Source organism: Blastocystis sp. subtype 4 (genome assembly GCF_000743755.1).
Source record: "Blastocystis sp. subtype 4 strain WR1 chromosome Unknown seqid_0144, whole genome shotgun sequence".
NCBI lineage: Eukaryota > Bigyra > Opalinata > Blastocystidae > Blastocystis > Blastocystis sp. subtype 4.
In genome coordinates, this window is record NW_014569403.1 from 1,693 (window position 1) to 26,073 (window position 24,381).

The 24,381-nt window shown below is 40.4% G+C and overlaps 9 protein-coding genes across 9 annotated transcripts in view; 3 read left to right on the forward strand and 6 right to left on the reverse strand.

Moving 5' to 3' along the window:
* Positions 1 to 1,073: 1,073 nt before the first annotated feature.
* On the reverse strand, positions 1,074 to 1,967 carry JH06_2668 (metal-dependent hydrolase; the record flags this gene model as incomplete). Its single annotated transcript, XM_014671671.1, has 6 exons — positions 1,074 to 1,250; positions 1,281 to 1,426; positions 1,457 to 1,538; positions 1,568 to 1,690; positions 1,721 to 1,843; positions 1,875 to 1,967. The coding sequence occupies 6 exons, from the start codon at positions 1,965 to 1,967 to the stop codon at positions 1,074 to 1,076; spliced, it is 744 nt and encodes a 247-aa protein (XP_014527157.1).
* A 447-nt stretch (positions 1,968 to 2,414) lies between these two features.
* JH06_2669 (fibronectin type 3 domain-containing protein) lies at positions 2,415 to 5,904 on the reverse strand (the record flags this gene model as incomplete). The annotated part of the gene is made up of 11 exons (XM_014671672.1): positions 2,415 to 2,612; positions 2,642 to 2,822; positions 2,853 to 3,946; positions 3,977 to 4,556; positions 4,596 to 4,904; positions 4,936 to 4,991; positions 5,020 to 5,247; positions 5,276 to 5,419; positions 5,450 to 5,620; positions 5,651 to 5,721; positions 5,751 to 5,904. 11 exons carry the CDS (start codon positions 5,902 to 5,904, stop codon positions 2,415 to 2,417), a joined length of 3,186 nt encoding a protein of 1,061 aa, XP_014527158.1.
* A 288-nt stretch (positions 5,905 to 6,192) lies between these two features.
* Positions 6,193 to 6,826, forward strand: JH06_2670 (phosphatidate cytidylyltransferase; the record flags this gene model as incomplete). Its single annotated transcript, XM_014671673.1, has 3 exons — positions 6,193 to 6,250; positions 6,281 to 6,629; positions 6,661 to 6,826. The coding sequence occupies 3 exons, from the start codon at positions 6,193 to 6,195 to the stop codon at positions 6,824 to 6,826; spliced, it is 573 nt and encodes a 190-aa protein (XP_014527159.1).
* Positions 6,827 to 6,835: 9 nt separating this feature from the next.
* Positions 6,836 to 7,726, reverse strand: JH06_2671 (hypothetical protein; the record flags this gene model as incomplete). The annotated part of the gene is made up of 1 exon (XM_014671674.1): positions 6,836 to 7,726. The coding sequence occupies one exon, from the start codon at positions 7,724 to 7,726 to the stop codon at positions 6,836 to 6,838; it is 891 nt and encodes a 296-aa protein (XP_014527160.1).
* A 63-nt stretch (positions 7,727 to 7,789) lies between these two features.
* On the reverse strand, positions 7,790 to 10,136 carry JH06_2672 (putative UDP-n-acetylglucosamine--peptide n-acetylglucosaminyltransferase; the record flags this gene model as incomplete). The annotated part of the gene is given in 7 exon segments (XM_014671675.1): positions 7,790 to 7,987; positions 8,020 to 8,184; positions 8,215 to 9,120; positions 9,152 to 9,848; positions 9,880 to 9,970; positions 10,002 to 10,086; positions 10,098 to 10,136. The coding sequence occupies 7 exon segments, from the start codon at positions 10,134 to 10,136 to the stop codon at positions 7,790 to 7,792; spliced, it is 2,181 nt and encodes a 726-aa protein (XP_014527161.1).
* A 1,044-nt stretch (positions 10,137 to 11,180) lies between these two features.
* JH06_2673 (cyclin) lies at positions 11,181 to 11,631 on the forward strand (the record flags this gene model as incomplete). The annotated part of the gene is made up of 4 exons (XM_014671676.1): positions 11,181 to 11,286; positions 11,318 to 11,363; positions 11,394 to 11,545; positions 11,576 to 11,631. 4 exons carry the CDS (start codon positions 11,181 to 11,183, stop codon positions 11,629 to 11,631), a joined length of 360 nt encoding a protein of 119 aa, XP_014527162.1.
* A 3,363-nt stretch (positions 11,632 to 14,994) lies between these two features.
* On the reverse strand, positions 14,995 to 18,110 carry JH06_2674 (DNA-dependent RNA polymerase; the record flags this gene model as incomplete). The annotated part of the gene is made up of 15 exons (XM_014671677.1): positions 14,995 to 15,312; positions 15,342 to 15,396; positions 15,428 to 15,555; positions 15,587 to 15,736; positions 15,768 to 16,268; positions 16,299 to 16,481; positions 16,512 to 16,640; positions 16,673 to 16,846; positions 16,876 to 17,115; positions 17,146 to 17,235; positions 17,266 to 17,358; positions 17,388 to 17,556; positions 17,590 to 17,774; positions 17,804 to 17,877; positions 17,912 to 18,110. 15 exons carry the CDS (start codon positions 18,108 to 18,110, stop codon positions 14,995 to 14,997), a joined length of 2,688 nt encoding a protein of 895 aa, XP_014527163.1.
* Positions 18,111 to 18,551: 441 nt separating this feature from the next.
* Positions 18,552 to 22,524, forward strand: JH06_2675 (ABCG transporter; the record flags this gene model as incomplete). Its single annotated transcript, XM_014671678.1, has 16 exons — positions 18,552 to 18,677; positions 18,710 to 18,825; positions 18,857 to 19,012; positions 19,052 to 19,192; positions 19,223 to 19,286; positions 19,317 to 19,643; positions 19,674 to 19,915; positions 19,947 to 20,005; positions 20,038 to 20,210; positions 20,241 to 20,355; positions 20,385 to 20,598; positions 20,629 to 20,827; positions 20,857 to 21,113; positions 21,207 to 22,065; positions 22,095 to 22,224; positions 22,256 to 22,524. The coding sequence occupies 16 exons, from the start codon at positions 18,552 to 18,554 to the stop codon at positions 22,522 to 22,524; spliced, it is 3,447 nt and encodes a 1,148-aa protein (XP_014527164.1).
* A 384-nt stretch (positions 22,525 to 22,908) lies between these two features.
* The window catches only part of JH06_5530 (chaperone HSP90), a gene marked incomplete at both ends in the record, with an annotated part of 2,096 nt that continues 623 nt past the window's right edge, over positions 22,909 to 24,381 (reverse strand). The window contains one exon of the mRNA XM_014671679.1: positions 22,909 to 24,375. Within this exon, the coding sequence (XP_014527165.1) occupies positions 22,909 to 24,375 (1,467 nt within the window). The remainder of the gene's footprint in view (positions 24,376 to 24,381) is intronic.

The window sequence follows — 24,381 nt, forward strand, 5'->3', positions numbered from 1 at the left end:
AAGGATGTATAAAGTACCATTAGCTGTGAGGCGTGCTGCCGTCGACGTAGATAATCACTATGTGTGTAAGGAATGCAAAACCACCATTGGGGAGATGAAGACCATTATTTTGAACGATGGTCAGTACACTCCTTTTTTGAAAAAGTCAGAATAGTTTACTGTAAATATATTTGTTTTCTTGCATGAAACAAGTCAAACAGCGTCAGTTGAGCGAATAAGTGCTCCTTCGAGTCTCTTGCGTTGTATATTTCGATGCTTCTGTGTGAAGAATATGAGAACAATGAAGAGAATGAGGACAACAACAACAATTATACTGATAATTACAACAGTAACTAGACATGATACCAACATAAATCAATTACACAAAGACCATAATCCAAGAATATCCCATTCCCAAGTACATTTGGTGGTAACGGAAAATAATCCCGGTGCAACCGGCTTCTTTCCATCTACATATCATTACAGAAGATCAAGTAAACCCATCGCAATTGTGTCAGTAGCTACTTTTCCAATTTCCTCCTTTACAATATAGAAAGGATCAGGAGTATCATTACAGTGATATTTCCTAAGATTAATCAACAAGAAAAGATTTTACGTTACATCTGCGTATTTAGACAGGAAGATCTTATCACAGATCTTTGCATAGTATGCTGCATCTGTTGCATTCACAATTTTGAACCAAACAGAGTCACAGGTCCTGTCACACGTATACCCATCGTTAGTCTTGGTACAGTTCGAGAGAACATAACTATACAATTATGAACTACTGTGAATACAACTGATAATAGTAGGAAAACGAAATAATCTTGTTATAGTGTATACTCTGGTCAACAATGAAATCGCTGCTTAAGGGAACCCCCTGTCGGTTAATGTAGAACTGATACGAAAGTCTGACTAGACATTAAATTGGAACCTCTTAACATACAACCATTCTCTAGTGGTTTTTCATATCTGTAGCACTTGTCAGTGTAACTGTATGTAGAAACAGCCAGACAGAAACAAGAAAGAATGACTATGAGATAGGAATTCATCTTAAATTATTCAAAAATCATTGTTCCCAGAATACTGTTCTATTAGGATTCCTTCCTTGTGTAACAAACATATAACAAATTGAATTCCTTACCAGGAACCAATTCATGAATCTGACAATCCTCACGAGTTACCAAACTCTTCAATTCCGCAGGAGTACCTGTCAAGATACCAAATGTCTTGAAGTGCATAGGAATTGCAATCTTACAGTTCGTCAACAACTATCCATTAACTTTCTATCCCACTCCTACATGATTCAAAGCATATGCTGCTTCCTTAGGACCCATCGTGTAGAAATCACCAATGCAAAGCAGACAGACATCCGGAGTATAGACATCATTGATAATCTTCATGTCTCCAAAGACACCTGTATCGCCACAGTGATAAATGTGATGATCTAAGAATTAACAGTTTCATCCATTGTAACCATCAGGAGTGTGAATCACAAAACCAGCTGCTTCACCTCCATAAATCGTCCCTGATGGTGTTGAAATACCGGTAGTATGCAGCTATGATTAACAAATGACAATAACCGAACAGCATGAACCATCGTAACAGAAACACCGCTTCCAAGATCAATTGTTCCACCAATATTCATTGCTATCATTCTACTTCCAGAGATACCTTCGGTTTCCAAATAAGAACATAATTCGACAATTCCCTAAGACTGACTTCCTTTCAGGATCCATACGACAATCCGTGCTTTCTTGTGCTTTTTCATTAGTTCTACAGCACTTCCAAGGTGATCTCCGTGTCCATGAGTGACAAGAATGAAATCAACAGCTAACTCCTCTTCTGGGAATCCTTCTGGAGCCTATACATGATATTCAAGCGAACAGATGAACGAGGGGATTTGTTATGAACGGATCGATAAGAATGGAAATAGAACCGGTCTTAAGAAGGAAACAGGCATGACCAAGCCAAATCAGCTGACTCATCAAAAAAGAATACAAGTGAAATACAAATCTGTCAATACAAGTTTATATCTTTGTGTTTTCTCTATATATCCGAATGAGCAACGTGAACGAAAATGAATTATCCACTCCGTTAACAACTAATGAGAGTCGGACCGGTGATTGCAGTCCTATCCATTCTCGCATGATGCGTCGACAAAACACAAGTCGTCCCAAGCCAACGATCATAGATTCAGAGCCGCTTCAGGTATCTGTTACCGAAGCTGAGTTTAAAACAGGATCCTCTGGAAAACAAGAAAAGGATTCTTCTACAACTCTTTTAAATAGTCAAATAGGATTATTGAGTTCATTTGTAGAATCGAAGACGAAGTATGTTTGGGCATCTGTTGGAGGAGGTTTGCTTATTGGTATTGGTGTATTCTGCATGGTATATGCAATCTTCATTTAGTAAGTGTTTGTTTAGGAAACAGATTATAGAGTTGATTTCGCCAATAGAATAATACCCACAACGATAGCAACAATTATTATAAGAACCGAATTGTCATGCCACCAAACTTTGATCCAACTCCGTTGTCGTTTCTTCTCTAACATTGCATCCACCCTCTCATTCGACATATCGCCAAACTGCTTCTTCCCCGAATAGGGATCTCTCGCTTTCTTCACTTTGGTCTAGAATTAAAGTATTCTACAGCTTATACTATTTCTTTAACAGGAGTAGGAGGTGGAATATACACTATCTGACTAGAAGAGAGGGAGGAAGCTCCTATTCGATTGACAGCTCTAACTTGAAATTCATATTTCATTCCAATTTCTGCGACAAAGGGATAAACACAATCCGTTCCTTCATACACAAGACTATTCCCTTCAAACAGTTGATATCTAATCTTATTACTCTCTTGTTCAGCTTACTTCATTATGGGACTCTCCAAATCTGCATCTGCTGACCAGGTCAAATGCACACTTCGGTCGTGGATCTGAGGCTGCTCAAACCTAGGAATCGATGGAACACCTGCCATCCTCCGATCTGTCGAAAATAACAATGGATCGGAGAAAGGACCTTCTCCAACAGCATTACGTGCAGCAATCACAACAGTGTATTCTGTCTCCGAATTCAACTTACTTAGCGTCAATGAACGCACATCCGACAGCATATAATCACGGTCTCCAGGAGAGAGAATGACATGATATCCGATGATTGCTGATCCATTCGAAGTAGGTTCAGACCAAGAGATTATGGCCTGCTTATCGGTTGGATGGCGTGAAAGGACAGGAGGAAGCATCACATCCGGTGTACTGGATCCTGCAGAAAACTGGAGTATTTCTGACATATTACTGACGCCTAAAGCATTGCTTGCTTGGACACGGACAATGTAGGTAGCTCCAGGAAGCAGATCATGAAGAATGCAGGTACAATGTGGAGTACGTTCTACCAAGGTGAACTGAGGTCGTTTCGCCTTCAGAGCCAGTTCCACGGTATATTCCATCACTGGACTTCCATTATCACACACAGGAGGATTCCAATCAACACGAGCAAAGGTGAGAAGACTGTGATCTGACTCCAGTTTGCCCATACGAAGCGAGGTAGGAACCGAGGGAGGAGCTGGCTTCGTAACAACAACCAGCGGAGCCGAAAGAGGACTATTCCCATGGGAACCACAGAGAGCTACACGAATATGATAAGGACATGCTGGACGTAGATTCCGTAGTGTGATCTCAGGCTGAAAACAGATATCCTCTGGCTCATAATGACCTAGTTCCTTGGTATCACTCTCAACATAGTAGTGAAGTGACTCTAACGTATTCCCACGTAGGAGTGTATCATTCACACTAATACCAAGATGAAGAGTGGAAGAGGTGACTTCAATTACATGAGGTGGGTTGGGTCTAGCTAAAGGACCCGGAGGTGTGGTAACAGTCAGTTCACATACCTGCTTTGCAGCTCCCACTCCGTTTACTGGGACTACACGGAAGATGTAAGATGTATGAGGAAAGAGTCCAGTGATCTATATTCATCAAGAAGTAAATCATTATACAGTTGTCTCCAGTTGATCTGTAGTCTGAATGGTTGACCAGATCTCTTTACTAGGATGATGAATAGCTGGATTGTACGAATAGTGATCAAGATAATCCTTGATAGGAATACCATACGATAACTTTGGAGTTTGTTTTGGTACAGACAGAGGAGTAAGAGATGATGATTCAACCCAGTGAAAGCCTTGCTCTCCATCACTAAGAATGCGAACACGTTCTTCACATATCTCACAGACCCAACCCAGTTCAGAGTGATCGCGAAGCTGACACCGAACTCCAGGTTTGATGGAAAGGACTTCAGTGGATTCGTGAGAGGTAATCCAAGTGAGTTGTTGGGTATAATCTGGAGTGTGCTTCACTTGAACGAGGTACTGAGTGATAGAACTACCATTTGACTGAGCTGGTGACCAAGTCAAGTGGCATGAAACAGAGAATGAAGAGATGTTCTTCCCATTAGGAAGAATACAATCAATTGTAGCAATTGGTACCTCCTTCATACTTGGTAAGGCAGGAAGAGTGGTCAAGGATAGAGATGATGAATACTCAGACCATCCATAAGTAGTATGAGCTCGTATCCTCACTCTAGTAATCAATATGAACCAGAATTCTCACTGATAACACGTACCAGGTAACAGATTCTCAATCCGATAGCAAGTTTCATGTGTAAACTCTTCTCGTACATATGATTCATGACAGTATTGAATCCCATAATTATCAATACTATCTGTATAGTGATCATCACTAATCCATCGAACCCATAAACTATCACTGGCTGGTTTACATTGATCTGCAAGGAGAATAGGTGGAACTGAAACGCCCAGAATTGTAGAAAAAGTCACTGTTTTTGTGAATGGACTATTTCCTTCGTTATTATGCGCACATAAGCGGAAAGAATATGAAGAATGAGGAGCAAGACCATCTACGATGGCGCTACTGATGATCACTTCTATGATGAATATACGATGTTTTTAGATCACTATACACACACTGCCATCCTTGTCCATCATTCTTGTCAATCTACTTTGAATCAATTTATTGATTCTACTTGAAGAATATACTCCGTTATGGGGCTTCCATTCCAATCAGACTCAGAGAGCGATTGCCACTGAAGTTCAATGGAATTGTTGGTAATCTCACCACATGTTGGAATGGATGGTAGATTTGGAACACTCGGTTGGGTCATAAACCATTGAATAGGATATACAGAGTCACCACATGCATTATGGGAAGTGAGTTGGAAGGCATAGTACATTCCTGGTTGAAGTTTGGAGCACTAAATCATAGTTGATATGGAGGATTACCTTGAGAGAATGGGTATTTTCCTTGGAGAGAAGAGTGGTTGATAAGGAAATCTCTTCCTCCATGACATGGAGATAACCTTCACTTCGAAGTATCGTGTATCCATCGATTGGTTTCCCATTGGTTCTCGGTTCTTCCCATTTTAGCTAGGTATGAAATCAACAAGCGACAATGACTTTGATCTCCTTTCGTGTGCGACTTTGGAGGATCAATTTTGTTTCTCCGGGACGTGTACATGGCGTTACAAATTGAAAGGAACGGCAAAGAGGCTTCATTGTACCATCAGGAGCTTTACAAATGCAGTTGACAAAGTAATTGTATCCTGGAGTGATATTACTCAGTTCCCACTACATGTGATTCGTTTTACAAGCGATTACTGTGATGGCTGCATTTTCTTCTGTACATTCATAGTCTTCAATGATTCGAGACCGAATAGCCTTTGCTTTATCTAGAATCATATTCAGCATCCAAACATACCATCTCTCAAGAAAACTTCATAGAAAAATCCAGGTTGATGATGAATATGGATAACAACAAACGATGAACACTCTGTGAGAGTAATGGTTGTATGATCAAGAGTAATTGATCCATCTGGAAATACAATTGGTTTTTCCTCTTGATTTTGTTCCATAGAGATGATTATTCCTCCGATAATAAAGAAATAGTTTCTAAAGGGATCCCAAATCCTTCAAATCCATAATATACACTCCTTCAATCATGGGATCCCACTACCTCGTCATTTTCACTTTCCAGAGTATGCATCCGCTCATTGAAACGGGAATACTCTCTCTATGTGTTTGTATACCGATTTTTGTTTTGAGAAAGACTGAATGTGTTTCCTCAACAACATCAAGGAAACTACTTCATATATGTTCATTTCTCCCATCAGTTGTAATCTATAGGTATGGGTCCTATCTATATGTTATGTTGGCATTTCTTTGATTCTGACTACTCGGGTAAATACACAGCTGTAGTGAGTAAAACCTTTATTTCATACTTATTTGCAGTTCCTATGACATTTTCAATTGTGTTCTGGTTGATTGGTGTTGGATTTCTTCGTATCCCTCTGATTGCAGATGCCATGAGTCGGTCTGGGAAAGCAGAAGAATTAGCTGCTGGACCTGTTCATTATGGTCTGTGTATCTCTTTAGCTACAGTATTCTTCTGGAAGCGGATTGAAGCACTATATTGTATCTTGCCAATCTCTTTCGGCGACGGGTTTGCAGCATTTTTTGGACCTCGAATTCGAGGGAATCATTTCTTGAGTTGGAATCCATCAAAGACTTGGTTTGGTCTAATTGCATTTATTGTGACGAGTTGTACTGGACTAGTCTGTTATGTTTATCTATTCACCCGGTACAAATGAAGTTGAAATGATGAGATATAGGAATGGCTGGCTATTGAATGGTGATACTCACTATATTAGGAATGCTGTTTTTGTGTCCTGTATGTGTGGATTGACAGAATCGGTAACTGTTGCAAATTACGATAATTATACAATCTTTGTTATGGGGATCTTGTCTTATTATTATGTACATTCGCTTGTTTATTAACGCAATAATTCATTTACGTCTTTTTTCAACAGCTTCAAGGAATCGAGAATAGCCAACACAGAATAACGGGAAGAAGCGGGAAGTACCCTTTTGATACAGCTCATACAACGGATACTTGGATTTAGATTCCGATTCCACAATGAAGGTAGAAGAGAACACAAGAATGAACAGCACAGAAACGAACACCAGTCCTAAATTCTTCCATGTTCCAATGTGATACGATCCCCACAAATAGATTACCACCCATTGCATGACTTCAGCAAAGTAATTGGGATGACGAGAGTATTTGTACAAACCAGTGAAGTTGAATCCTGCAACAATGCGAGGATCATCACTCTTAAGACGGTCTTCGGGAGATAATGCGTACTTTGCGGCTTGGAAAGTGAACATATCAGCATCAGCCAGAGTCTCTAGTATTAAGAAGAAGAGGAAGACTGAAATAAAGATACAATCAGTAGGAGTAAGAGCTGAATTCTCCATAGCAACAACAAGAACAGGATAAGTAATTCCCGTGAGGAGCGTAATCTGAAAGATACAGATAAAGAAGATGTGGAATAGGTTCCACAAAAGTGGATTTGTTATGTTTCTGCGTAGAATCCCCCAGCGATAATCCTCATCTGTAAACACACCATTCTTGAATGAGAAACCTCCTTTGATGTAGAAGTTGTACGTGAGACGACAGCCCCAGATGGTAATACAGATTGTCATCATTAGAGCAACAGGAGAAAATGAAGACGCATATGTATAAATCCAGCAAAGGACAAATGGATATATAGACCATAATCGATCCACCTGGCTCACATTGTTTGTAGCAGTTCCATAGATGTAGCAAAAGAGTGAAAGACTGATTACAACATATACCAAGAATTGTAAAGGTTCAAATCCAAAAAGAGTTAGCATTGAAATAATGAATGAGTGACGTACAGAGCGTACGGATATAGGAAAATGGAATCAGATTGCACATCAACAAACATTCCAACGCAAATCAACCGAAACCGAGTAGATGATCCACGGTTTACCCACGACATACATTACATCATACATAGCATAGAAGGACATCACCCACTGGTCCATCCAATACTGAATATCAAATTGACCACCTTCATGTGGAAAGCGAACCACTGGGATCTTCTCCAATTTGAACTGTTTTCCTGCTACTTTCTATTCTGTTACTTCTATCACGAAATTCATACCTCTACAAGCTCCATCCGAATTCCCGTCTGAAGGACTTTATTCGTCTGTGTATTGACAGTAACATCTTCATAATCCTTCATACTCACTACAATCAGCGGGGGATCCGACGAGACACCGCGATCATGCATATCAGCCAGCTCTGTCTGATTGAAGTATGTGGCCCTCTATTTCTCACAATCCTATCTCACCCTTACCATTATACTGATTCCCAGTCGTTCCACAGTCCGATCGCCAGGAAGATCAATAATAGGAACTCCTGCCCAATAAGCGTCCAGTCCCGTGGCTCCCGCTGACCACAGTGGACTATCAAGAATCACATCACAAACACTTGTTCGGACCATATACAGTGCCTTATCATCCTCAAAGTCACTGAAGAGAATACGATCTACGTATACGCCTCGTGCCATGAATTCCTCTTTGATATGAACTTCTCCTTCTGTAGGATGACGAAGAAGCCAGAGATAAGACTCAGGGAAACGATGGAGAATATTCGACCAGGTATCGAGAAGGTCTTCGGTAAGCTTGTATAATTGATTAGGGAAGCAAAGAAGAGTCCCATCTAAAGGAACATGAAAGACATTGCGAAGATACTGCGTAGCTGCAGGACGCTGATAAGGATGCAGATCTGGTACACGATTGTGATGATTGCATGCATAGAAATAAGGAAGATAAACAAGTTTCTCTTGATAATAATGACTTAAATGAGGTGGGGTAACAATACTATCTTGCTCATTGTAATCATACCATTCAACACCCAACTGAGCTGGAAACCCAAGATAATTCACTTGAATCACAGCTGGACGACGAGCCATCACGATGTGTTCACCATTGTGAGTATATCCACTCAAGTCAACCAACACATCCAAATCCAGTCCATTAACCACATTCGCCTTCTCTTCTTCAGAGAGGTCTTGAATTGACAATAATCGTATGGGTTGATTCTTATTCTGATAGGATGCTCGAAGATTGAATACACCTTGACCTCGTCTCCAACGGGTATGGTCAATGATATTCTCATTCTTCACACTCAATTCCTCATTCACTCCTGTCACATTTGCAGTATTGGTACTGGCTGTATTTATTAGAATCACTTCACATCCCTAATTCCTTAAATGAATCGTTTATTCTCACCCTCATGAATCGAAAACCACGACGCATCAAATGCATCATAGGATGACTGAAATACATGTCACCAGATACAATTCCAACACGAAGTTCAGCTCGTGATATTCGGTTTTTAACAGGTTTGTGTTTGAATTGTTTTGATTTGGTCTGCGATAGAATGTATTCACGATACAAAGAGTTCACTTCATTCTGCTCCTCCATACTCACCATCACACTAGCTCGTATGGGAGTCAATGGAGGTATCATTCCATTCTTAGCAGCTTGTTCATATTCATTATGCTGTGTGGAAAGGGCTCGTATTGACCGACGTTTTAATGGAACCAAACCATTCAGTGATGAGACATATTGTTTAATATGATAGTAGTTAAACAGTTGACGCAAATCAGAAGGATACAAAGATAACATCTGTTCTTCCATTCGAATTCCAGAATTGTGATCAGGAGGAATCAATCCTACATATGCATCATAAAGAGAAGTGAAAAGATCTATTATATCTACTTCTAGTCGATGACCTCGCTTTACCAAACTTGCTGCCTTCTCCAGAGCAATGATGGCTTTGGCATAATCATTCATCTTGATGTAGGCTTTACCCATAATGAAATAGCATTCACTCATCGATGGATAATCCATTAGAACTGCTTGCAAGTGACGTAGACAGGCATCTAATTGTCCACTGTTCAACTCTGCTACAGCTGTGTTGAATCTAATTGTCATCAAAAGAAAGTACGAATAACAATTTCCCAGGACCAGGACTAATGGTACGGTCACGATGAGAATCCATTTGTTTGGCTTTCTTGGAATCGCCTGAGGCCTCATAGCAAGTATCTGTAAATTCAAATTAAAGCTATATAAGTACATAACACTGTGTAGTAGTGATTCTTCTCAATCTGACTTGAAATCACTTGTTTTAATAGGTCTTCCGCCTTTTCACACTGTCTTTTCTACAAATAACCGTATTCATCATCTGGAACCCAAGCCAACACCAAACCATAATAATAAATGGCCTTTTCATTAGTGTTATCAGTATTGTAAGCTCGTTCCAAAACGTTCAAAGCTGTATCGATGTTCCCATAGTCAAAAAGAACTGTTCCGTAGGAAACCAAGTTTTCCACTTTTGGATCAAGTAAACTACATTGCTTGAGTGGATACAAAGCCTTTTCAAAGAGTCGTTGACCTTGATAGTATTTGCCAAGAACACACCATGCCTGAGGAATATCTGGTTTTAAGCTAAGCAGTTCAGTCAAATCATTTCACCTACTTGGATGCTGCTTCCAGCAATTTGATCGCCTCCTCTTTGGACTTTTTCTCCTTGTTCTTCAGAATCCCAACAGCTTTTTTCAATGCAATGCGATATCGTTTGTCGTTTTCTACACAAATCACATATGTTTTCAGCTACCAACTGTCTTGAGATGTGTCTGCAGTAGATGTAAACTGGAAAAGAATGAAGACAAAAAGAACAAGAAGCCGAAGCGTCCTCATGAACAAAAAGTGACAATTATATTTCCTGCTTTTGATTCTTATTCATTGGTAAGGATGCGAATAATCTTCTGTGATCCTTAGAAAGAGGAATTATGTCGCATTTCCAGTACCTCACAGATGAACAGATTATTCATTCTCCCTCGTATAGAGATGGAATTACAACTGCAGATGAGGAGAGTTTGCGGAAATCAAGCTGCACATTCATTCGCACACTCTGTAAGCAGTTGGAGTTATATCCTATTTTCACTCTTCTGGATTTCTCTTCCTTAACGTTTTACAAAGTCATATGTCACATATTCTGCCTGTGTCTTCTTTCACCGATTCTATAGTCTTCAATCCTATAAGACACATGATCGAACTGTAGGAGGTGGGAATTTAATTGTATTCATAGATAATCGCAGCTGGTTGCTGTTTCCTTGCAGCAAAGGTGGAAGAGAGTTTTCGAAATCCGGAAGAAATTGCCAAGAACTACTATATTGTAAAGAACTCCATCGAACCAGATCAAGCCCAAATTCGAGTCCTTCTTGGAGTTATTCGTAATAGATAGGATATAAAAATGAAAGTCCTTTTAGCTGAACGAGTAATATTGAATGTCCTCTCTTTTGATCTGATCATCGAACAGCCCTTCAACGCTATGATTTTCATCTCTACAGAATTATCAAGTAATAGAATTGCAATTAAACTGATCCATAGTATCAGATCGACCTCTTCAATATGCATGGAGATTTGCTAACGATTCGTTATGACAGAATTGAAGCTTAATTAATAGAGTACTGACAACAGTATCCATTCAGTACTCAGAGAACACAATTGCTGCTGCTTGTATGTATTTGTCAATCTCTGGTTTTAACACCATTCCAAAGGAAACCTATATGCCAGTTCTGCTCAGTACAGCTCAGGTAACAGAAGATGTCGTCCTTAGTAGAATTGATTCATATTCTTCATAAGTAGAATGTGCAAATTGTATGAAGGCACTATATCAGAACTATGACATTCTGTTTCAGTAATCTGTTTCTTATCAAACACGTTATAACAAGCATTCATGATTCTTTACAAATACACAAGGAATATCAAAATACTCATCAATCCATCGATTGAGAGACTCTACAAAGATAGACACAATATGCAAGTCCATTTGACCAGTCTGAATAGGAATCACAGTGTATTCTAGACAAGCAGACTCTGAAGGAAGTAACTAAGATCAGATCCAAATTCTTATTTCTACCATTCGCCTTTCTTCCAGCACTCCAGCAACCATCCATCGCTTCGTATCCTTCAGCAGTTTCACTGTAATATTTTGACCAATTCCGGACCGATTTTGGACCAACACAAGCACTCTCCCAGGAGTTCCTTTCTCGAACTCTTCAGATGGAGTCACTTCCATCACGACAGGAGATGGTTTCAGTATGAACGGAGGCAGAGTCTGTGTGAAAGAGAGAGGTGTGGGATCAGCCAGTGTCAGTTCCACCAGGGCCACAAGTGACTGGACTGGAGTTTGATCCTTCTTTACACAAACCTCAAATCGCCACTTCAGCTCCTCCTGCTTCTTCAGCTTCCAGGTACCCACGTCTGCAAGTCCTTCAAGCGAGACTCGGAAGTCATTCACAGGTTCAATGACATGCTCCAGAGACACCTCCACACAGAAGCCAATGTGACTATACACTGTCGAGACCTGCTCATCCGATGGAGCCTCAATCGATGGTAGCAAACGAGTCTTCACCTCAAATGGTGATCGAATCTCTAGCGAGAGGGTTGTTTCTGTGTTGGTTTCGGTATCCAGAATCATAACTGTTCCTTGTTTCATCTCGCAGAAGGTTTCCAAATCTCTTAGATCCATTCTCAGGACAATTACTTCATCATTCTTTCAATCATTCTCTCACACAACGCTTACCTCCACAACCGTACAGACTTTAGCGAGAGCAGAATCAGAGTCCTGGACCTTCAGCGTATCAAGTTGTCTCTCCTTCGCATTCAATCCCAGCTCAATCATATTCACCTTCCCAGCAATAACAGTCTCTAATGATGGAATTCTGAGACATGGTTTCCGTGGGGAAGAATCAATTTGGATCTGTCGGAGGTCCCAATGTGTGAGTTGAAGCTTCAACCCATGGAGAGAGTACGCCAATGAATCCAATGGTAAGAACACACCTCCACACTCCCGAATCTGGACCTGGAAGCAAGGCATTTGAATAAGAGATTCTGCCTTCAATTCGAGTGTGCTTATGAATGAATCCTCAGATGCCATGGGAGTTTCATTCTATCTATCAATCCAAATGAAACTCCTACTTCCATGGAATGCTCAATAAGAACCTGCTGAGTAGTAGGATCAAGAAGTCGAAGGGATTGGAGTGTGATTAGACAGGGTAACGTACTGTCTGTGAAATGTCATGTCAATTCTTACTTCACTAAAACAACTTTGAGTGTGAGAATTTCATTTAGAGAAGCATTCGGGAAATCCGCAAATACACCCCATTTCAAAGGAAAAGTGATTGTATCAAGTGACGATACAGATTGAATCTGAGATGTGAATAACTGAAAACATGCAATTCGTGTCTGCTGATAAAGTGAAAATGGTGCTTCAAGCAAGATACAGAGAGATTGAAGAAGAGTCTATGGATATAACATCTGTTCAGTGATTACATCCATGTCATGATAATTATATGCAGTAATCACTACACCCAAATAACACAGTTTACTCAGTTCTATTAATCCTCCGTAATACAGATTCCAGGCATATTTCTGTAATTCCTTTAATCGCTACTAATAATGAATCTTTCAAATACTCACTTCCGTGTGATTTGAAATCAATACAGCATCAATACAAGTAAGGATAGGAGATTCACAAATATCTTCCAATTGCTGTGACTGACTGAATAAGAGGCTTTCGGTATACATTTCTCGAAAGTCGAACTACAAATGAAACTCCTATTCATTGTTCACTTGGTGAAGTAAACAATCACAGTAACTAGCTTCGTCAGTGAACTTATCAAATTCCAGAAAGATCGACTTTTCCGGAATCTGAGAATAATCATTCGGATTCAAGATCCAGTGCTGAACCGAAAGTAGAAAAGCCTCTCTCAAATACATTGTCCGGAGAGCATAACAGGAATCTATTCTAAAGACAAGAATTCACAATTACTGATGATCGTAACTACGTCGCGAGGAACTGTATCTGAAGCAATACTCTGTTCATATTGATCAATAATGAACTGATACTGTGTTGCTTTCCATAGAGAAAACAAGGCAGACTAAGGATTAAAACAGGAGGGAAAAATGACAGTTTCATCAGCCAAAATCGCCGAAACCGCATGAATACAGCCAGTAATCTTCCGAAAGGTTTGAGCTACACCTTTTGTATTCTGAATCAGAAGACTGTACAAAACTATTTTGTAATTCACGATGGAGAGGATTTGACGAATTTCCTCATGATTCTTCTTTTCCATCTTCAATAAAGAACATCGTTCAAACATACGTCAGAAAACAATGATAAACAGAAATCTTGAACTCGGGAGTAGTATTCCAGACAACGGGTGTATGAATACAATGCACTAGAGTCTTGAATACTCAAACTGGAGAGACATTCATTGAAAAAACTCATCTTCAACATGGCTCGAATCACACGTTCTATTTCGAACAGATAACGTATTACTTACGAGGGGGAATTTCTGAAGGAGAGGAACACATGTCATTGTCCAATATATCTAAACGTGTGGAGTAGTAATTGTGACAGACTTGATATACTTCAGATTTGAGTGATTTAATAGTGCCTAAAGCAGATGCGATTAATTCATCTTCAAAGAACAGACATGAGTGAATGTTGTCCAAGTCAATACTGTTTAATCTACCTCATATATCATCTAAATATAGCGTACTCTCGAATTAGCTGATCCTCCTTAATTGAACTCGCGTTTAAAGCATCACGACCTCGAGGACACACAAAGATCGAAATAAAGGATGGGATACGATTTCCATAATGAGCCTTAATCCTTTTATAATTATCACTCACTGCGGTTTTCCATTTTTGACTATCTGTTGCTAGAAGTTGAAGATCAACAGGTTCACAGAACAGACAAAGTGCTGGTTGTCGATGGGAATGCTTATGATACCAATTACTCTTCATTATGAACATCCTCTTCTCATCAGGATGGTTTTCTTGTCTCTCTTGTTCAATAAGATCATCTTCTTCAAGAAACTCAATACTATAATGAGTCGTCTTCTCTCGGAAGAAACGATCCGCAATGTACACACAAAGACTCGGATCTCCACAGAATGTCAACAGAGGAGTAGATATCTTAACAATATCTGCAGGAAGTGGAGGAATCATATGAAAGAATGTCAATTCTCAACAAACACATCGTAAAAGGACCCCATTAATTGAAAAAGTAAGGACTATTACGCACACTCTCTAAATCAAGCTTTCCCTTTTCAGGAATTGGAGGGAACGAAACATCAGGATAACGAATCACCAGAGATTCCAAGAAATCCTCTAAAATCGGTTGTGAATAGAGATTAACGAATTGATCTCGTAACATCTCATTCATTTGGTCCACATCGCCTACACATGAATATTCGTTTCTATACTCACAAGCATGTGTCCAATACGAATCGTGCACAGTAGCAAAATCCATATTGTATTTATCCGTCACTAGAGCCGTCATCATCATATGAGTACTATCCAACGAATGAACCTACATTATCAGAATGCTTCAGAACATACGAAATTGGGAGGAAATGCCGAAGATTGACGACGTGTCATCACAGGTAATATATCACTACAAATTATGGAGTTCCAAAAATACCCACTTATTCACTTTTACTTGGACATCTTGCATAGCAGTCGTAATATGGAATATATTCTCCTTCCGATAAGGCTGAACGACAGGCAGTCCCAATGGTGTTGTCCAACACACAGGACTATTTGTATGAGCAATCTATAAAATAACTCCAAAATCACATTCCAACAATTGCCGCTATTTTGTTCAACCATGCCATGATGGTGGTAGCTCCCTTATTGGTGACTCCAATGGATCCAAGTGTTAATCGAGCCAAATACATAGAGAGACCATACAACATCTCATCATCAAACTCAATCTTCTTGTCATCTCTTCGAGCCTATTCATTCATCTCATTCATTCACATGTACTGAGAGCTGTCCTTCGATCTGTTCTCTTGCTCCTACGAAGGTCACACCATATACAGAGGTCATCACAGTCTGTTTCACCACCTTCCGATTCACTTCTTCACCACCTCGTAATAGTTCAGCCATCTGTCGTATTGAGGCATCAGGACTATTCAGATCTGCGTGAATATGCTCCTTCACAATCCGTAGTACTGCTGTATAGACATCACCAGGTTTAGAGGAGGGCAGTAAGTTCACTTGAGCACCTCCAACTTCATCCAGGCCCAGAGCAGCATAATGCTGTAAACCATTACAAGACCCATCCTGATGGATTGGGATGTTGCTCTCATACTGTTCTGGGTGTGGTGAATCCAAGGCACGAATATATTCTTGACAAGTTGCTAACAACTGCCAGGGATCATCACCTTCCTTCCACCATGCATCTGGAGCCAATGGGTCTTTTACGGAAGCGCGAATATTGTCCAGATTTTCGTCAACCCATTTTGATCGATCATCAAAGGATATCTGTTCAGTAATAACGTATATAAATCATACCTTGTCATTACCGTACAGATTGGCGACTTGAATCTTCAACCAAAACAAGCCACGTTCTCCTAATGGTTTTCTACGAGCAAATGATAATAACCCTCGACAGAGATCATTACCAAGGTGATTCAGGTGAGGTGGAACTGGATACACACGCCCTCGAAAATCGAGATTCATAGGGAAATAGATAGTCTAGGTAATAAGAAAGATTCCAACGTGTACATCATGTTGAAACTCCCTTGCAATATCCAGCTTATATCCTAAATCACATCGAAGTGAGTGTAGATCATAGTTCTTCTGCTTGATTTTTGCGAAAGCACGTTTGAACAGTCTCTCACTGTCATAATCCTTCTATTCATAATTCTCTCGTTATACTCTCATACTCGCTCAGGAAGAGGAAGATCAGTCCGTGATGGAATATCCAACTCATTACCTCCTCGCTCCCACACTGCCTCCGCCACTTTCAGTACATCCGTGTTGATCACCCATCCGACCTTACTCAAAATATTGAGAGAACGGAAAACCTTGTGTAGATCAGCTTGATAGAGACACTCAGTCTACATATCGTATTCATCATGATTTGTACTTGAAGACGACTCCCGTGGGTTCGCATAAACACGGTTTTCTGGCTCAAAAACCCACCTCGATCTACACTCAACCAAGGTCGTGGTGGCACCAACATAGGCTTGTAACGAATGAATGAAACTTCTCCATGAGAATCACTAGAATCCAACTTCTGTTGGACTATCTCATTGAATCTGAACATTCCAACGAGATTCCCTGAAGGTCGTTGTCGTCGATAGAAGTGGATGAATGCAGGCTCGTTCTACAATGAAGGGAGTTTCATTGATCATACATGGCCCTCAACCTCTACTTGACAATTCTTTTGTAGTAAGAACAAAAGTACCCCACCCACCTTATAAGTGATATCAGGAGCCCATTCTGACTACAAATCATGAATTCATTTCAATACTACCAAACTCTCTCTGTTGATTGGAGGAGTCAAAATAGCCTCATTCTTCTTCGCTTTCCGTTTTCGGTCATTTTCGAGTTGAGCAATGGCTTCCGACTACGGTAAAGAGAACGAAGGAGATATACTTTGATAATCTTACCCACATTCTCACAACAGAATGAATATGTGTTACCTGCTGGAGACTGCATTAAAATATGTGTCAGTTCATGAAGAACGATAATAGCAATTTTGTCAGGTTTCAATAAAAGCATATACGGCTGAATGGCCTTCTCCGAGACTGCACCTTGATTTTGTCTACATCCAATCATACTTTAGAATATTTTCAACTTGATATTCATTTGCTCTTCTCGAATAGCTTCAGTAAGAGGCTCAAACCAGGTAGCTAGAAGAACTTGTGCAGGACGTAACGAAACTCCTTGTCCAATCTTTTCCACTTCCGATTTCATTGCTTGATACTTGTGGACAGCTACATCGATGGCATTCTCCTCCAATTCTAGTTGTCTTCGAATCAGCTACAATTAGGAACAGTAAGAATACTCACTTCACGGTTGACTCGAGAAGTCTCTTCATCAGCAGGAGTCTTTTCTTTGCCTTCTTCATTTAACAGTTCTTTATCTACACAAAATTATGACGATGATGAAAATCTTACCAGCCAAAGGAGTAATCTCAAAGTCTGTAGTAAACGGAACATATGCTAATGCACCGTTCTTTTTATCAATATCCAATTGCTCTGTAGACTTTGCTTTGGAAGAAGTAGCAAATAAACGATTTCCAGCAACCACCGCTCGAATCAGCAAATGTTTTGCTCCTTTCCCCAACGAGTGGATACCAAGACGAGAAAGGAACATTCTCCAATCGATAAACGATTGTGACAAACGAATAGGCAAGCCCAATTGGGATCCCATTTCGCCCAATCGCCTATTCTTACCGATTATCGGGTTATTCGAGGGAAAGGTAGTGATAATTACATTCAGTCATCGTAGTTGATGATTGGATCGTGATATCTGATGATCTACCAACAATTGAGTTCAGTGTCTAGATTTATTTGATGGAACGGCATACAAGAAATGAATGTGGATTTTAGTAAGCAAAAAAGTGAATTCTGAGTACTTGTTACAAAGATACAGATCTCAAAAGAATTGAATAGGTGGTTGAAGAACGATCGGATGATACATACAAACGATGATTTCATCAATTCCTTTTTTGGTTAAGAAGATTCATCATATACTAGGGAAAATATGTAAATTCCCGTTCTTCTCGGCTCTTTGTTAGAATAGCAATCGCTGAGAATGTTGTGGTCAATTTTCCTTTCGGTTTGCTTTGCCACCACAATAGCGTCCACCATTTGCGGGAGACATTCTTGTGATTCTTGCATTCGGGCAGAAGACTATGTACCTCATTGGGGTGGAGGCATTGTATTACTTGTGTTAGTTGTAATCATCAATAGGAAAGTGGTCGAGAACACTTGAATTGCTCTCTTTTCCTCGGTAAGGATTATATCACTGTAAAATCTCTTGTATCAACTTCAGACGGACAGTATCAACAAGTCGACACTGACTACTTGTATTTGTGTTCCTAAGTGACTAATGCAAAGGGAAGAAGAGTTTCAGGAATGGTTACAATCTGGAGGATACAAGTCATCAGGTCATTGCCAGAATCGAACAGCGGAATTGATCTGCATGAATCATTTTCCTCCCTGTCATACCAAGGATGATTATGCTATTTACCCATGTCATGAGAATTGTCTTGGGTACAGTCAGCATGCTTTGGTTGTTCATGTGATTTGTAGAGTGTGTGGTGTTTATGCATCCGAAGAATGGTGTCCAACAGATGGTCCTGATTCTAACGCAACTATTCCTGGAGAAGGAATGCATCGTCGTTCCAATAATGCTCTCTGGAGTTGTTTTGATGAAGACCATTCTATTGAGCCGTATAGATGATAATTTTTTGTTATTTGTAGAAGTCGTTGCTTGGCTAATGAATTTGATTGTGGAGGTAATCCCTTTTCTCCTGATTGCACTAGAGTTGGCTTCTTTGAATGGATTTATCACTAGTGTCATTGTGAAAATGGGTTGATAGGTCAATCTTGTGACTCATGTACAAACTCAGCTCAATGCATTCATTCTCTCCAACTCAATCAAACGTGTTGGCGTGATCCAAGTGAAGTACTTATTGGACTGCCTCAGAAGGTTATTGACACAGCTAATACTACACGAACTCTGACCTGTGAGAGTGATGCAATTGGATTGCTCACAACATATCTTGGTGATCATCATATTGAAATCACTCGTCCTGTGGAGGATATAATAGAAATAACCGTGTTTTCAACTTACTCAGAACTTCACCCATCAATCTTAGAATGTCACTATGAGAATTGCCAAGTGACTGTTCGTACTCTCTCTCATCAATAGAAACTTTCATCATTGGATTGCAGTATATATGTTCCTACGCTTAACCCTTGTCTCTATTGTTCTTCATTCTCGTGTGTTTATCCACCAGATCATCCTTTTGGTGATCTGTTTCGTTATGTTGAAACTCCTATGATCTTTGCTTGTGATGAAGAGGAATGTGTATGGAGACATCATCATCTCTTCACACAGCAACTTCATTGTCAAACTGGAGTTTGTATTACTGACATATCACCTTCAGAAAGGTAGTACAAAGTGGTAACTCGTAATTTCTAGTAATGTCGTATCATATGTTATTCTCACTGCATTCATTCTTCTCTTCCTTGTCGTAGTTAGTAGAAATCTCTCTCCCTGTTTCAGTGACTAGTTCTTCTCACAATTACTCCTGGGAAATCTTCAAGTGTCACTCCAGTTACACGAGAAGTCAAAAAGACGATGAGTTATGCTCGGATGAGTACACATTTGCTAACTCCATTGATGGAGCTCAATGAAGACTCTCATTCACCATTCCTCTCATCCTATCAGAATCTCCAACCCAATGTCAGTATGTTTCAATTCGGTGATCCATAGGAGTATGTTTGGTGTGATGTGGAAGTGACTACACCAGACGGTAAGGCGATTGTTAATAGTCGAATCGGATCTGTGAACAACACTCAAGGGTTGTATGCCATAGTAGGTCCGATTGGTATGATTGATCAATCTAATGACATCCAGGTACTCGAACACGACACTTACTAATGGCTCTCTGTGGTCTCTGTGATCATGGGAATCATGTTACAGGAACATTCTTTCTCAATGGATCATTGCTCACTTTGACTGATCTCCTTCGTGAGACATCGTATGTGAATGGTTGTGATGATATGTGTCCTGATCTTACTGTGAGAGAGACTTTGCGTAATGCTTTCCTTCTGACACAACCACCCTGGGTGTACTGTTTCTATTATTTGATCACCTGTAGTAGCTCTCTCGAAACAGAAGATAAAACTGATTCTCTGTTAGCAGACGTTCGACTTGTGAAGAATCAACATGATTGTGTCAAATCCCTTCGACCAGATCAGCGGATGATCTTACGAATTGCAATTGAAGTTCTGACCAAATCCTCACTCATTATTCTTTACGACCCATTCGTCACATTCACTCCTTCAATGACTGTCAATGTACCCATTTCTCTCATTCTCTCAAATAGGTATTGAGCTACTTAAGAAAGGCCCAACAATCAGGAATAATCATTCTATTGGCTCTTACTCAACCTCGTTCAATGGTTCTTCAATATGTTAAGAATGTCATTCTTATGGGTCCTCAAGCTAATATACTGTACAATGGAAGAATCAGTGAAGCTGAACTGTACTTCAGTCAATTTGAGTTGAGTAATCAGAATGACTATAGTGACAGTGATTATCTCCTTGATGTGGTAAATGATGAGATGAATAAATCATTCAAAAGGTTAGTAGAGCTGACGATATTCAAATGGAGCGAATGATGTCTGCATATCGTAATAGTGAAGAGTAATAACATGTTCAGTTATCTTATGATTAGCAATAAGCTGTTATTATTGAGTATGAAACAGATTCGACGTGATTCAATGAACAATCTCAACAATCTCTCCTATGTCCGTGTCACGGATGCTCTGGATTCCACACCAGGTTCTGCTGTAGTCTCAACCAATCGATCAACGATTCGACGTCCTATGTCAGCTCCAAGATTCAGACCAACATTGGAGACCATTCATGATCAGCCCCCTGAAAGTACAAGACAGGATGCATCTCCAAGTCACTCACTTCAAGGATCGTATGGGAAGAGATTAGGGTCTATAACACATGTACCTCAGGGAGACAGTGAGAACTCTCTCTATGCTATCTATGGAATGAATACACAGAACTCAGCACTTACTCTATCTTCTCCTCTGGAAGGTTCTCCTCATCCTCACACACCCCATCATCCTTCTCCTACCACTCTTCCCATATCAAACAGTACTCTCTCTCTTGGCAGACGGGACTCTCTCTCATTTAGTGCACGATCACACCCTGAAGATTGGATTATTCCACCTCGTACCAAACTCCGAATCCTTGCTCATCGTATCATCAGCTGTCTACGACGAGATTATTTCTATCTCATTGGTCATACTCTTTGTGCCATCATTTTGGGTGTCGCAATTGGCGTATTTTTCTGGCAACTTCCTCATGATATGGAAGGAATAACACGACGATATCAGATCCTGCATCTCTGTGTTTTCTACGCTCTGATCCAGGGAATCTCTGCAAGGATCTGGTATCGTAATGACTGTTCAATCTTCATTCGAGATGCCCGTTGTGGTTACATTTCGCCCCTGTCCTATTTCACTATCGTATCCACTCTAGACTCTGTGGTTAATCGAGTGTTACCTTCTACTGTCTTTGTACGAAATAGTCTTGATTTTTACTATAGACTGTTTGTGTTGTGTTCATGACTGGATTATGCAAGAACAATGACTTCTTTGTATTTTCCAAAATTATGATGTTTTTGCTTGTTCTATTCTTAGCAATGATTTTTTTTGCTGCTATGTTTGCTCTTACCTGTACGTTCAGTGATTAGAATGATTATTATAGACAGAATATCTAATAGAGTATTTGGAGTCATTCTTATTCTGATCATTGCACTTCAAGCCATACCCACAGTATCAAATATGTGGGATATTAGGGGATGGTCTTCGTTAGTAACTCTGTTGTTTCCTCCTGTGCTGATCTATCGACTGTTTCTCTCTATTGAATTCAAAGATTCTTCGTATTTGTATGGAATGATGGGACAACACCGTCCTATTGCTACATTACTTGGGGACAATATACTTTGTGATGTGGGTTTGAGGAAGGAGAAATGATCCATAGAATGGAATTGATGGTGTGTTGTCAATGAGAGTGAGTATCACGATTATGTTACTCGTGATCTGTGTGTGGTATACATTGCTAGTTATTCAGCTGTATGCCGATGTATCTGCGTCTCCTGTCACTACATATCAGTGTGTGAGATCAGATACCAAAAAGCGACTTGAAGAGGAGACGAGTTCGAGTGAGATTCGGATTGAAAGTGATGAAGGTGTGGAATCCAGTGAGATTGCAGACAGTAATGTGGTATCAACCAAGTCTTATCGACATCGTGATCGAGTTGACACAGGAGAGATGGATGGTGATGCTGGCTTAGAGATTTGATGTTACTTGTTTCTTAACAAAGACTCCATAAAACAATAATCCCATTACTAGTACACTTAATCTACTTCCTCCATTTCACCCTCTCCTTCCTCTTCCTTAGGAGCTTCTTCAGCAGGTGTTTCTTCCAAAGCAGGCACATCCTCTTCATCATCATTCAGACCCAGCTTAATCAATCTGTGAATACGGGAAGCGAAGGATACTGGATCCTCCAGCGAGAAACCCGAAGTCAGAAGTGATGTGTCAAACAACATCCACACCAAATCCTTCACTACAGCATCATTACGATTCTCCTTCACCTTCTCCTTCAAGGACTTGATAATGCTGTTATCAGGATTAATCTCCATTGTCTTCTTGGAGGTCATGGCACCGAAGGAGTTATTACGCAGGGCCTGAGCCTTCATAATACGCTCCATTGAAGCAGACCAACCATATTCACTAGTCACCAGACAACAAGGAGAATCAGCCAGACGATTCGACACTTGGACCTTCTCCACCTTATCACCCAGCACTTCCTTGATCAACACACACAGATCCTCATATTCCTTCTTCTCCTCTTCCAGACGCTTCTTCTCATCTTCATCATCCTCCAGATTCAGATTCTCCTTCGTCACACACAGGAGCTTCTTCTCCTTATACTCCTTCAGCTGTTGCACCATGTACTCATCGATGGCATCCACCATGTACAACACTTCATATCCCTTCTTCTTCAGCTTCTCCAGGAAAGGAGCATTCTTCACAGCCTCCAACGACTCACCCGTGATGTAGTAGATACCAGGCTGCTTCTCTTGCATGTGCTCGATGTACTCATCCAAACTCACCATCTCATCACCAGACTTACTGCTGTTGAAACGCAGCAGCTTCGCCAGACGCTCCCGATTCGTTGAGTCCTCATGAATACCCAGCTTCAGATTCTTGCTGAACTGCTCATAGAACGTCTTGAACTTCTCCTTATCCTCAGCCAGAGCATCGAACATTCCCAGACAACGCTTCACCAATGACTTCTTGATCACCTTCAGAATCTTGTTCTGTTGAAGCACCTCACGAGAGATGTTCAGAGGCAGATCATCTGAGTCCACAACACCACGAATGAAACTCAGATAAGCAGGCATCAGATCCTCACAATCATCCATGATAAATACACGACGCACATACAGCTTGATATTATGAGGCTTCTTATTCGACTCAAACATATCGAAAGGAGCTCGCTTTGGCACAAACAGAATTGAACGGAACTCCAACTGACCCTCCACAGCGAAGTGCTCATGAGCCAGAGAATCATCCCAATCATTCGAGATGTTCTTGTAGAAGGCATTGTACTCCTCTTCCGTCACTTCCTCCTTTGGACGCATCCAGATGGGCTTCTGCTTGTTCAGCACTTCCCATTCATGTGACACCTTCTTCACCTTCTTTGTCTTCTTCTCCTTTGTTGCTTCCTCTTCAGTCACCTCCTCCACCTTAGGTTCCTCATTCTCCTCACCTTCCTTCTCTTCTTCCTTCTCCTCTTCATCTTCAGGCACTTCTTCCTCTGT